This window comes from Vipera ursinii (genome assembly GCF_947247035.1).
Source record: "Vipera ursinii genome assembly, chromosome: Z".
In the NCBI taxonomy this organism is placed as follows: Eukaryota; Metazoa; Chordata; class Lepidosauria; order Squamata; family Viperidae; genus Vipera; species Vipera ursinii.
This window is the reverse complement of record NC_139517.1, coordinates 90,320,727-90,335,466: the sequence shown is the minus strand read 5'-3', so window position 1 is coordinate 90,335,466 and position 14,740 is coordinate 90,320,727. Positions and strand designations below refer to the sequence as shown.

The 14,740-nt window shown below is 37.0% G+C and overlaps 1 protein-coding gene across 9 annotated transcripts in view; it reads right to left on the bottom strand.

The window, feature by feature from the left end:
• The window catches only part of OSBPL3 (oxysterol binding protein like 3), a 122,782-nt gene that overhangs the window by 28,732 nt on the left and 79,310 nt on the right, over positions 1 to 14,740 (bottom strand). For 8 of the 9 annotated variants that reach the window (XM_083376693.1, XM_083376698.1, XM_083376694.1 and 5 more), the window contains 3 exons: positions 12,300 to 12,407; positions 5,110 to 5,244; positions 4,408 to 4,501 (listed from right to left, as the gene is read on the bottom strand). In XM_083376693.1, the coding sequence (XP_083232819.1) occupies positions 4,408 to 4,501; positions 5,110 to 5,244; positions 12,300 to 12,407 (337 nt within the window). The remainder of the gene's footprint in view (positions 1 to 4,407; positions 4,502 to 5,109; positions 5,245 to 12,299; positions 12,408 to 14,740) is intronic. The other variant, XM_083376699.1, reaches the window with a different exon arrangement.

The following is a 14,740-nucleotide window of genomic DNA, read 5'->3' as shown; positions in this document are numbered from 1 at the left end:
AAAGGAGATAGTGGACCTATTAAAGATGTGCTCCAACAGCTTTGGGATGACATGCATGGCGACTAAATTTTTAACCTGGAACGTTAATGGACTAAATTCACCACAGAAGAGGAAGAAAGTTTTTCAATATTTAAAACAATTCAAGATAGATGTTATATGTTTGCAAGAAACGCATATTAGGGTTATGGACCAAAAGTATTTATCAAACTCAAGGTTGGGCACGCAATTTGTTGCTTCTGCAATGAATAAGAAAAATGGAGTGGTTGTTTATGTTAAAAGTGCTTTAACAGCGGACTTAATTGAAGCAGATAAGCATGGAAGATACGTTATGATAGAGTTGCTGTTAAAAGGTAAAAAGACGCTTTTAGTTGGATTATATGCTCCTAATGAACAACAAGCTGATTTTTTTAGTTTACTTCACACAAAGCTTACTCAGTTGGATTATAAATCGTTTATTTTTATGGGGGACTGGAATGGTGTTTTGGATGTACAGATGGACAAGGCTGGTTCTTTTAAGCGCGTTCCAAGTCATGCTAGACTGCCTAAATCCTTTTTTGAAATGAAGGATGATTTGGAACTGCGAGATATTTGGCGTGATATACATTTGCATGAAAAGGATTATACTTTTTTTTCTGACAGACATCAATCTTTTTCCAGGATCGATTTTATTTTGCTGACTAATGACTTTTTTTCTAGGATTAAGAAGGTGAAGATATGTGCAAGAACTATTTCTGATCACAGCCCAGTTTGGTTAGAGATTAATAAGGAGAATAGAGATAGGCGCTCGTGGCGCGTAAATGAGAACTTGTTTAGAAATCAGAGAAATGTGGAAGAATGTAAACAGCGGATGAAGGATTTTTTTGAAATTAATATGAATAAGGATACTTCTATGGACATGGTTTGGGATGCTAGCAAGGCCTATATGAGAGGGGTGTTGATATATATGAATAATAAACACAGACGTACTTTGGAAGCCAGGAGGAAAGAATTGGAGAATGAAATTAAGGAAAAAGAAAAGGCTTTGATTTTGAATCCAGCGGATGTGAAGACTAAGGAGGTTATTAAGCTATTAAGAGGACAATTTGATAAATTGATGGCTGACCAAGTGGCAACCAATTTGCGGTTTGCCAGGCACAACACCTTTTGCAATGCTAATAAGCCAGGTAGATGGCTAGCTTACAGACTGAGGAAAAAGCAAAGGGCTTCTAATATAGATAAAATTGAGCATAAGGGAAGGGTTGTGTTTCAACAGGATCTTATTAAGGAAGCTTTTGTGGGTTTTTATTCTAAATTATATGCTAAGGAGAAGATTAATGAAAAAGACATTGATGTATATTTGGAGAATGCTAGCATCCCGGTTCTTACGCAAGCACAAAAAGAGGGGATTAATCAATTGATAACAGAACAAGAAATTCTTATAGCAATTAAGGAATTGAAGGTGGACAAAGCGCCAGGTACGGATGGTTTGACTGCGGCTTATTACAAAAATCTACAATTAGAGATGATAAAACCGTTAAAGGAACTGTTCCAGACAATTCAGAGGGGGGGAAAGGTGCCTCCGTCTTGGAGAACTGCTTTTATTTCTTTGATTCCAAAGGAAGACCAAGATGCTACTCAAGTTAAAAATTATAGACCGATATCACTTTTAAATACAGACTACAAGATATTTGCTAAGGTGTTGGCTAATAGATTGATGAGGGTTCTACAACAGGTGATTCATGGGGACCAAACGGGGTTTATTAGTGGTAGGCAAATGAAAAATAATGTGAGGCATATAGTTGATGTGTTAAGAGTTTTTGGAAAGGAACAACCAGATCCCTGCGGCGCTAATCTTTTTAGATGCTGAAAAAGCTTTTGATCAATTGAATTGGCAATTTTTGATGAAAGTTTTAGATATAATGAATTTTGGGGATAATTTTTTGCAACCAATTAGGGCATTATATCAAAAACAAACTGCCCGAATAATAGTTAATAATAGCCTGACAGAAGCATGTAATATTGAGAAGGGCACAAGGCAAGGGTGTCCGTTATCGCCCTTGCTATTTGTGTTAACACTGGAGATATTATTGGTTAAAATACGGAATTCGGAAAAAATTAAGGGTATACAAATTAGAGATCAGGATTATAGATTGAGAGCGTTCGCAGACGATCTGGTTGTTACAGTGACCCAGCCGGAGAACTCTGTTGTGGACCTGATGGAGATAATAATACAATATGGGAAGGTTTCTGGATTTAAAGTTAATACACAAAAAACTAAAATTCTGGCCAAAAATATGACAGCTTCGCAAAAGGCTCTCTTAGAAGGATTAACTGGATTTGAGATTGTTAAAAGGGTCAAATATTTGGGGGTGCTTTTGTCGCCCTCTAATACAAAGTTATATAAAAATAACTATGAAAAATTATGGGGGAAAATTCAAAAAGAAATGGAGAGCTGGGAAAAATTGCAATTGTCTTTGTTGGGGCGAATCGCAGAAGTGAAAATGAATGTCCTGCCTAAATTCTTGTTTTTATTTCAAATGATACCGGTTCTTAAGAAAGATTCTAATTTGGAGGAATGGCAGCGAGGTATCAATAAATTTGTTTGGGCAGGGAAAAGGCCGCGAGTTAAACTTAAGATTATGCAGGATACTCGTGAAAGAGGTGGTCTTAAAATGCCTAATTTTAAATTATATTATGAAGCTGCTGCGTTAGCAGGAATAAGTGATTGGATCAATTTGACACAAGAGAGATTATTAAATCTTGAGGGCCACGACTTGTTGTTTGGCTGGTATGCATATTTGTTGTATAATAAGAAGGTAGATAATGTGTTTAGAGTGCATATTTTAAGACAGGCATTGTTGAGAGTTTGGAAGAAGTACAGACATAAGCTAGATTGTAAGATACCATTGTGGGCAATCCCAAAACACGCAATAGAAAATATAAATGTTGGTTTTAAACCTGATGTGACTACGTACAAGGAGATTTTAAGCTTGGAAAGAAATGTCTGGTGTTTGAAACCATATAGCCTCTTGCGAGATGAGAAGATTGTTCAAACTTGGTTTCAATATACTCAGCTACGGGCCAGGTGGAAAGAAGATCAGAAAAATGGTTTTACAATGACTGATGAAAATCTGATAAAGCAAATCAGAAATCAGGGTCCAGCACATATTAAACGGATATATCTTGCTTTGATAGAAATTGACTCAGAAACAGAACTTGTTAAAGATTGTATGATTAAATGGGCCCAAAACATCCAAGAAGTTATTACAATGGACACGTGGGAAAGGATTTGGGTGAGGAACGTAAAATTCACACAAGCTCAAAATTTAAGAGAGAACTTTTATAAAATGTTTTACAGATGGCATTTAGATCCTAAAAAGCTTGCAAGTATGTATCCGAACTATCAGCCTAAATGCTGGAGGTGTGGTGAAGAAGATGCAACATATTTTCATATATGGTGGACCTGTAAAAAGGTTAAGGCTTTTTGGATAAAAATTTGGTGGAATATGCAGAAGATTTTTAAGCAAAGGATAATGTTTTGTCCGCAACTTTTTTTGTTGGGAATAATTACAGATGCTACGGTTGTGGACACTAAGCTGATGTTGAATTTAATTACGGCAGCAAGACTCTTAGTAGGTCAATATTGGAAGAAGGAGGAACTGCCGACTATAGAAGAATGGACTTTAAAGGTTTCTGACCTGGCAGAGATGGCAAAGATCTCGGCTTACTTGAAAGATCACTCGCAAGAACGTTATGTTATGGAGTGGAGAAAATGGATTGAGTATATCCAGAACAAATATGGGACTAAGAAGTTTCATGTAGCATTTGAATAAGTCTTCCTTTCTTTTCTCCTTTTTTTTCTCCTTTTTTTATATATCTTATATTAATAGTGTTTGTAGTTATCATATATGAGCTAGAGAAAGATAGATTTTAGAGTTTATGGTTGTTAGCATATGGATGTTTATGATTGTTTTTTTTTTTTGGTTTTTTATACCTTGTACTTAGCTCTGGGAAGTCGGGGGGGGGAGGGGAGGGGGTAGGGGTAGGGAGGGAGCTATAGGGGAGGGGTAGGGGGGATTGTTAAAGATAAAATGTATGATAAAACTTTTCAATAAAAAAAAAGAAAGAAAGGAACTTTTTTCTCCCAAGTCACAAATTATACAAGATGCAACATAGGGCAAGAGTATGTAAGAGAGAAAGAACATAGAACATTATCAGTGTTGGAAGAGAATACCAGAAGGCTACGCATTAAAATGTGAGTTATTCCTTCTTTGGATATCACTGCACATAATATCAGAACTGCAGAAAGTGATTGTTTAAAATGGAAGCCTGAACTTAATATGCATATCTCTAGGTTACTAATTTATCAGTACTTCAAAATTTAAAAAAAAAATCAGAGACCAGAAGTATATAAATAAAAACTCCTACCAAGTGTTTGCCTTTCATTCTCAATGTCGTTACTTAGGTTGTCTTCCGAAATATTATCACTTATATCACTGGCATATGAATCATCATCAGACACCTGGGGAGGAAGGAAACATTCTTTTATGCTGAAAATGGAAGTGGGGAAAAATCCCTTTTCATATACTGCCACATTTGTGCAAAGGAAGTAATATATCAAATTTGAAATGGATATTGCAACAATAAAATTCCTTTCTAAGCAACTATTAGCCTGTGGGCTGGACAAGTCTAAAGTAAGCTTGAATATAATTTCCACATTATGGAAAAACTTGCTACATAGTCAGTTCCAATGGAAATAATATTCAAATTTGGGTTAATTAAATATTTCTTCCTAAGAAAAACATAATAATATCTTCATCTAAGCCAGGGGTGTCAAACTGCCGGCCTGTGGGCCAGACGCATCACGAGGAAACCGTGCCCACCCCATGCTGGCAATGAGGAAAAAGCTCCAATACGTCATGTGATGTCACGTTTGACATGTCTGATCTAAGCACTACTTCTTGTATTCATTCTTTCAGTCTCCTAGTCTCTTAAAAATACTTTAGAAAGTTCCAGTAAGTAAATTTCGCATGCTGGAATAATGTGCATAATGTCACACTGAGATTGCAAAGAAAATAAAGGTCAGATGATTTTGAAATAAATCCAGTGTTTCTGAACTATTTTCCACACCTCATTTTCTGAAGAACTGGCAGACAGCAGGACTTCCTGTGCATCAAAAAACTCGGTGAGTGAATCTGTTATTGATAGTCTGCTTTCATTCGATATCTGGTGAACCAGACTCCTGTTTTGGTGTTCAGAACTTTCCTGCAAAAAATCCCCCAAAGATTTAAAAATAGTCATGAGCAATATTTCATTTATTATTCAGATAGATTTGAAAGAATGTCTGACTAGAATTGATTCTGGGCCCTTTACACGCAATGAAAAAAAGAAACAGAAAAGCCATATCAAACAGCCTATGAAGTTTTACTAGGGTTCACACCAGAGTCTGCCCACAGCCTGATTTTCAACACTACTTGGAACATCATATAGGGGCACCTGGGATATGCTATCCCACAGGGCAGGCACTATAGCAGAGAATATATATTCTTTAGGTACACATGGCTATACAGGTAGCCCTTGACTTATGACCACAATTGAGCCCAATTTTTTCTCTCCTAAGCAAGACAGTTGTTAAGTGAGTTCCGCCCCATTTCTTGCCACGCTTTTTAAGTGAATCACTAAAGCTGTTAAATTAGTATACCATGAATCTGGCTTTCTCATTGCTTGCCAGAAGGTTGCAAAAGGTGCTCACATGATGCCAGGACACTGCAAGGTTATAAATATGAACCAGTTGCCACACATCTGAATTTTAATCTCATGACCATGGGGATGTTGCAACTGCTGTAAGTCTGAAAAATGGTCATGTCACTTTTTTTAAATGTAGTATCTTTGAAAGTTCACTAAACAAATGGTTGTAAATCAAGAATTAAAGCCTTTTTGAGCAGGCTTTTGAATGATGCCTCCTCAAAGTACCATAGGAAGGAAAATACAGAATCATAAGAGCCTTGGTGGAGCAGTGGGCTAATGCCTCCTTAAGTAACACCAGCTGCCTGCAATTAGTGCAGGTTCGCATCCCACCAGGCTCAAGGTTGACTCAGCCTTCCATCCTTCCGAGGTAGGTAAAATGAGGACCCAGATTGTTGGGGGCAATTAAGCTGACTTCGTAATAATGCCGCTTGGGTGTGTGTGTGAAAGCCCTAATAAGCAGGCATATACATAGAATGAAGGCTACTGCTAAGCTTGTAAGCCGCCCTGAGTCTTCGGAGAAGGGCGGGATATAAATGTAATTAAAATAAAAAAATAAATAAGAATTTTATATATCTAACACCTTTCTTAAATACCGCAGTTCCTAGTGGCAGTTAAAACTGAATTTCAAGGTGGAAGTCAAGAATTCCCCCTTCACTAAATGATACTAGATTGTTACAGATTACAAAGTCCTTCAGCAAATATGCTGATTTTAAAACAGAGGGTCAACCTGTGGACCTGACATAGTCAGCTAAGCATGTATGTAATTGCAGAAGCTGCTTATGTTTCTATTAACATACTATTTTCTGAACTTTGTATCAGAGTGGTCCTCCAAAGGGAACTGGAAAAGCTATTTGCAAAGCTAGGATCTTCCATTTTTTGAGTCAGGAAAGGTAGATGGGTGTTTTACTTGGTTTATAAAAACCATTCTAAGGTTTTTAAAGGAACTAATACTAGCTAGGGACTTTCACCTCAAAATGGAACTAATGATTTATCAACATCACTGTAAGCAGTGATGGATAGGAAAAAGTTAAGGCAGAGAGGTGGCAAAATCCTGATTGGATGCCCATCTAAGCAAATCAACAGCAAAACAAAAGCAGAATTGCGAAGTACAGTACATCGTAAGAAGCTAACATATATAAAAGGACAGGGACAATAAAGCCTAAGAGAAACTGACAATATCAAATAGAAATGCTGGATATAATGGTCAATTATTTTCTGTCCTTTCATCTCAGTCTTTGCATTGCCTTACAATGTCATTGCTGTAATATTTATCACTTATTTGAGAAATCAGTTAATTTATGCACACTCAAAACCTCTCAAGGTCATGCAGGATTTGGGTTCAGCAAAAGAAACATAGTGAGGCAGGTGTTAATTTGTTTCTGATATTTTTCATCACAAAATAGTTTCTAATAATACTTAAATTGACAATAGTTATTGACATAAAGAAGCCTAAAGAGATTTTTCATTTGATCTGTGACCTCATGTGTTCAATTAAATAATGTTCAATTTTTTTGTGACGAACAGCACATCTTTATTAATTTTTACACTTTCTGAGTGACTCAAGATCTCAGTGAAGTAAAAGAATGTCACACAAAAAACAGAAATGAAATTGCCACCTCAATTCCTCCCAACTAGTTCATTTTTGTAATGATAAATGAATTTATCTTTTTCATAAACATGCTGCTTTTATTTGACATTTTTATTTGATACGTTTCAAATTTTGAAGCATGATCTTGAAGGCTTCTGTCATCACAAAAACAAGGTATGCAGTTTGTAGATCTTGGCTTTCTGATTCCCCCCCCCACCAAAAAAGAGCTTACATTCAAGAAACTGAGAACAGGAGAATAAAGAAAATTGGCAGATGGACCCCTTTTTGTTATTTATTTTATTTATTTATTTAGATTTATATACCGCCCGAAGGACTCAGGGCGGTTTACAGGGCATTTAAAAGAGAGTCAATACAAACGTTAAAACAAATTAAAAAAAGATTAAATAAAACCCTGAGAACAGTAAAAAACCCCAATTAAAATTAAAATATCCTCAGCCTGGGCCAGAGAGCTCGAAGAGCCAGGTCTTCAGGTCCCGGAGGAATGAACGGAGGTTGGGGGCAGTCCTAAGCTCCGCAGGCAGCTGGTTCCACAGGGCAGGCGCACCCACTGAGAAGGCCCTACCCCTGGATGTTACCCGCCGGCAATCTTTAACCGGCGGCACCCTGAGAAGACCCTCCCTGTGGGAGCGCACTGGACGAAGGGAGCTTGATGCTGGCAGCAGGTGTTCCCTCAAATATCCCGGACCCTCGCTATTTAGGGCTTTATAGGTCATCACCAGCACCTTGAATCTCACCCGAAGGGCAACCGGAGGCCAATGCAGCTCGCGGAGTAGAGGTGTTACATGGGAGTATCGGGAGACCCCCATCACGACTCGCGCGGCTGCATTCTGCACCAGCTGAAGCCTCCGGATGGTCCTCAAGGGCAGCCCCATGTTAGACTCACTGTAAGCACTGTTGTCATGAAAATGTCTGTGGCTTTTATTTTGCAAACACTTATCTTTCCAGTTAAAGATTCCTTAGGAATTTGTTGGAGAAAATGTATTTTGCTGACTTTTTGATCAGAGGAAAGCATAATTAGCTAATTTAATCTGTCCTCTGAAGATTGTCAATAGGATTAGGTTCAATGGTTTTTCTCCTCTAAAAATGTCTTCCTCTACATACTTGTGCTTTTTCTGATAATTTAGTTGTTTAATATTCAAGATTTGATTAATACAGTATACATATTACTTGTAGTAAAGATGTGATTTGTGTGAAATGCATTAGGAACACTTTTCTCCATGACTTTGCAAAAATAATATCTTTTTATAATTTCAATATAAGTATTGTTAGACTCACTGTAAGCAAATTCAGTATCAATAGCAAATCCAAATGGATCAAAGTAATGTCAAAACAGAAAAGATATTACCAAAGATGTTATCAAAGTGTAAAGTTTGGATTATGCGATTTCTAAAGCCTCACATCTTTTTCTCTGACAGAAAAAAAAGAGATAAATAAGCAGTCACAAGCAACTGGAAAATCGGACTAACCCATAAAACAAAGTCAACCACATACTTATCTCCATTGCTTACTAGTCTGTGTATTTGTAACTATAAATTCTTAGATGATATCAATAAGACTATTATATTAAGACCTACTGTATGGTTTTAGTTTTAAAACTTCTCCCATTTCACAACCACTTATGAATAATTACATTAAACTTTTTAAGCAAATAAAAATGGATAGTATGAACCTGCCCTCAACAATAGCATCCAGCCAGCTGAGTGGGTAGGTACACCTCACTCCGGTTCATTGTTTTTCCCAGTATGTTGATATACTGAAAAGAATTAATCATAATTTCTAAATTTGGATTTGCATAGATAAATCACCGTATGCAAAACTATGCCCTCGCTTCTCCTTTTCAGTGACACATTTCCTGTTCTCCTATGGGAGAACACTGCCTACTGATGTAGAAGAAGTTCGGGTAGTTACACTAGCTTTGGAAGGCGGAGCAGCTGATTGGATGGTGGCTCTGTACAACTGTAATGCACCCAAATTGAGAAATGTCAACTGCTTTATGACCGGTCTCCGCAGATGTTTCGAAGACCGGCTGGCAGACAAGAAAGCCCAGGAGTGCATAAAGACGGTGAAGCAAGGAAGAAGACCAGGGGCTGAGTATACCGAAGAGTTCAGAGAATTGGGCAGCCACCTAAACTGGCCAGATGACATCCTGGTAAGCTGTTTCCAGGATGGCTCAATGAAAAGTTGTACAATGCCTATGTAGCTTGTGGAGCCCCAGGATGACTGTACGATTGGTGCCTGCTAGCTGAAGAAGTGGAGATCGATCAACGCAAGCATCTACACTGCCAGTGAGACTAAGCTCGAGATTGCTTGAGCTTCGCCTGCCCCATTTTCATACCATTGCCTGCTTCAAATGTGGTAAAGAAGGGCATTGAGCTATGGATTGACTTAGCAAGACACCTGCCAAGAAAGGGGATTGTCTACCGGCTGGAAGACCCCTGACAACCTCACTGCACCCCAGGGAGACTGCGATGAGATCCAAAGAGGTCGTAGAGCTACCCCATGGTTGCGACAGAGTCAAGCTCAAACTCCATGCTACAATGACCCAGAAGGGATGGAAAGCGACCTCGAAAACAACTCATTGGTGAGTGGGCCAACTGACCCCATAACAGTGCCCCTAGAACTTTCCATACTTGGCATTGGGAGGACAGTAAAATTAGCAGCCTTGCTGGATTCAGGATGCACCCAATGCATGATCAGCCCAGAACTAGTCAGGAGACTAAAAATTCCAATTACTTTTTGCCAACTGGATGGCTCAGTTGCAGGGAGGGTGCCTGCCAGTTTTGCCAACAGACCTTTACATATTGTCCTGGGGGAACCACGCAGATTCTAATGTTTATTGTGGTACCAGGAATGGAGTGGCTGTTAGTTTTGGGACTGGCTTGGCTAAAGAAATGGAACTCCATGATCAACTGGCGGGAAGGACAGCTAAAATTCCCATGGGGGGAAGCCCCGCACATCTCTAAAGAAAATGGCGGGAAATGTGGATTACGCCACGAATTTGTCTTTGCCCTCAGTGAGTCACTTGCAAAGCTTCCCAATGGAATATCAAGATTTGGCTGAGAAAAGACTATGTCTTCTTTATCATGGAGACAACTATGAAGAAAGAAAATTGGAGAAGATCTTGAGATGTGCGCCAACTGTGCCAATTACCCAAACATCGTACCACCTGTGGATTGGCTGGATTTCAAATGGACACTATGACTTTGGCGGGAGGAGGAAGATTGCTAGTTTAACTATACCTTTTAAGCAGGCTTTTCCCCAGATCTTGCCTTGACTTCCCTACTGTCACTGACTCCTAATAATAGTTCCTTTTGAGACAATGCTATTTCAAGAGTTCTGCTTTCTTGGGTGGTTAGCTGAGGTGGGTCCTTACAATCTTTTTAACCCATCCCTTCAAATCAGGGGTTTCCATTTTGGAAGATGTATGCCTTGAGACTATTCAAAGTTCAAAAGCACCCACATTCCCTCAAACAAAAGAAATGAAATTGCTATCCTGCCCATTCTGACTACCTTGTTTTCTGCAGATCCCTTAGCCCAGACATGTCAAACTCGCGTCGTCACATGACATTGTGCGACGTATCGGAACTTTTTCCCATTGCCGGCAAAGAAGGAAAGAAGGAAATGTAGTCCCAGCCGCAAATGTTTCCCACTTTTAAATTACTATGCAGGGTGTATGGGAAGCCCTAGATTATTTTGGATGCAATTTATTCCCCAATGTATATTATAGCAAGTGCAAACCTGTGTGACTATCCATTAGTGTAAACAAAATGGAATGTCTACAGAAACAAAATGGTGTAATATAAATGTGGAAAACTGAAGTGTCTGTTTAGCTTATAGCAGATGAACTGATTAGCACCATAAGCACTAAAAAGCCATCAATGTCAAAAAATTACTGGTCTACCATTATAGCAATAGCTTTCATGAGACAATAAGAGAAATTCCATTGCACATAATGGCAAATGCCTTGAAAATATCTCATAAAAATGCAATGTAAGTTAGAATCCATTAACATCTGATCTCTCCAATTGTTCAGTTCAAAACACAGCATACTCACAAAATATATGACTGGAACACACCTATATTATCTATTTGCCATGAATAAGTTAAATTCATTTATGTTGTTTTAAAAAGTCATATAAACTCAGTTATTATAATATTCTTATATTATTTCTTATCTTGAAATCTCACTTACTCCATTGTTACAAAGTTATGCATTCTATCTCGGCCTTCTCTAAGCTGATGTCTTCCCAAACCTCCCATTAGTATGGAGGACATCAGAACTGTACTCCCAATATATTTGAAGGGCACCTGCTTAAATAAGGGTCTGTTAGCCTACTGTATTATATCTAAATGTATCTGCATTAATTTCCATCCTATTTCTACATAGTTATTAGTGGCCGAAACATATCCAGCAAGAAAAGGGAAACTAGGCAATTGATAAGATTTTGTAGTTCAAATTAAATTTTATTTTTTATATCTTATCTCACCCACCCACCCCCAAAAGCCCTTTTTAACAATCTGAGTGGATTGGTATACTATAATCTTTATCTTGATAGGTTTTCTAGTGTTATTTTTTTTCCAGACTGGGTTAAAAGATTATGTTTACAAAGACAAATTAGTTTCTGACAATTATTTGAAGGTTTTTTCCTTTCTGTGCGAAAGTTTTATAGAAGAATTTGGTATATAAAAAATTAAAACATGGAATATATAAACTGTTCAGCAACACTACAAAGAATTGTGAAAGGCTTTTGCAAAAGATTTTACAGCAGAAGTGAAATAAAAGCAAGCAGTCTGTCATTAAACAACAATGAAAGCATGCTGAAAGCTGAAGTTATTCTTTGGGTGGCATTCACAATTAATGCCATACTATGTGATGAGAAGATTCATGAGGACAAGATAATGACCAGCTGAATGGAGAGATGCAACAAGAAGTTTTGCAAAAAGACAGGAAATCTATACCCACCTTTACAAAATCAGGGCTCGAATTTGCATTAGCAACTGAATCAAGGAGCATAGATTCGGCATGTATTCTGCATAACTGTTCTTTAAGATCTGTGTTTTGTGCTATGGCCTGGAACATTTAAGAGAAAAAATAAGGTACATTTGGGCCATCAAAGTGTGTCAGCTAATTACAAATAGTTGTCTCTCTGGCATAAAAAAGAGAGAGAGAAAATGGAATTCTAAGAGTATTTGAGGCCAAGTATTTAAATAGTAAGACCTGTATAGCAAACAGAAAAGCAACCTTTGCAAAGCATCAGCTCAGAGAGCAAAGATGGGGTTAACTCTGGGATGAACTTGTGCTATAGAGTCTCCATCATGGTAAATTTTCAAGTATGATCTGCAGTCAACCTACTTAAGGAGGTAAGTGAAGATGGTATTAAATGGTATTAAATCTGTGGCATACTGCACTGCCAGCTTATTGGGAAATAATGATTTGGTATATATATATAATCAGCCCAGGTTCGAATCTCAGATAAAGGGTATGACTGACTGATGAGAACATAAAAAGTTCGAAATGATCATCTCAGCCTCCCAAATTCTTTATTAGCAATTTGAATAATTTACACAAATAATGAGCTGTCATAAGTTGACTATATCCTGCGGATAAGCCTTGAGTCAGGCCAAAGCAGGAAAGAAAGAATTAATTAGCAAGGTAAATTCAAAAAGCCTTGACAAATTCTTAACACACACACACACACACACACACACACACAATATATATATATATATATATATATATATATATATATATATATATATATATATATATATATATATATATATATATATATATATATATATATATAATATAAATAAAAAATGTAGTCAGAAGCCAGAGATATTTTTTAATGATCAGATGAAGGAAAAGTTTAATCTTCTTTTATCATCGTCTTCTAAATCAGGTTATAATGAAAAACACACATCTGACATTACACATTTAACATCACACGCACTTGAGTGTTATTAAGTTTCCAAGAATACACAGGCAACAGATGAAAGCAGAAATAATTTCAAATAAGATTATTTAAGATTTATGGATAGTAGTTGATTCTGCCATTTTTTAAAAGTATAAGGTAGATATCTTACATTCCTGACAGATCCTTGGCTTTTTTTACTATATTCTGGGAATGTAATTTTAAGAAGTGTGATTAATGAGTTAGGAAGTATATATGTTAATTATCTTCCAAATTCCTCTCCATTCCATTTAATGAATGCTGCCACTAACACCAACTAGGTTTGAATATCCATTTCTCTTTCCTCCAAAGACAGCAAACATTCTTCTAGCTTTGATTTATGTTAGAAAATAATCATTGCTAGATGAAAAAGATAACTTTTTCTTCTATTAGACAAAGAAGTTGAAAACCACTAGCTTATTCAAGAAAGAAAGTTCAACATGCAAGCCAAGCTTGCTTCTGTGCAATAGTAGCAGCAGCGTGGTGCCTTACCCACTTAACTACAACATAAGCAAAAGACAGGAAAAGCATACCAATGTGGTAATAATTGACATTAATCTCTGTATGACTAATCACGGCAAGATCAAACAAGTCTCCTCAGCAAGTGGGTGTTGCATGATTTTTTTTAAGCAGAATACAGTTTTTAAGACAACTATGACTAACCATTTGGGAATTTGTTAATTATCTTTGATGTCAAAAGAAACGATACTGCAATGTTATATCCATTTATCTGGGAACAAGCTTCAGTGCATTAAATAGCAAGTCACTATGAATAAAGTTTTGGAAAGTTTTAATTATTCAGAATGTCACTGTCAATACATGTATCAAGTGTAGCATGCTAAACAGGTAGATGGATATATAATGTTGTCTATCATTTTGTTTCTGTTCTTTGTTGATTTAAAATCTGTTTGCCAGCCAGAACTGCTACTGTATAAATTAATATAATTAATAAGTAAAAAAATGAAGAAAATACAAGGAGTTTTAAATTTAATCCTGACAGGGGATGATATATGAATAAATAAAGTACCGAAATTGATGTGGGCAATCTGAAAGTATTTTCATTGCCAATATTCAAATATATCCATTATATTTGCAGGTCACATTTTCTCCATCAGTCATAATCATATAAAGTACAGCTTACTAATAATGCTGAATAGTAGGAAACATTTTAAAAGGGTGTCTATAATTCATACTTATTACAAAAAACTGAAGCAGAATCAGGAGCAACTTCTGAATACCAGTTTGTAACTTAGAAATTGTGTCAGGGAAAATTGTTGCCCATTACACTTCTCTGGATTGGGTGGTCTTGTGCACTATCATTCATGCCTGTGTGACCCCCTCTCCCCCCCATTTTGGATTATTGTAATAGACCATACACGGTTCCAACTTTTAAGTTCAATTTGGAAACCTTAGCTAGTGATAAATACAGCAGCTAAAGCAGTTGAGGCTC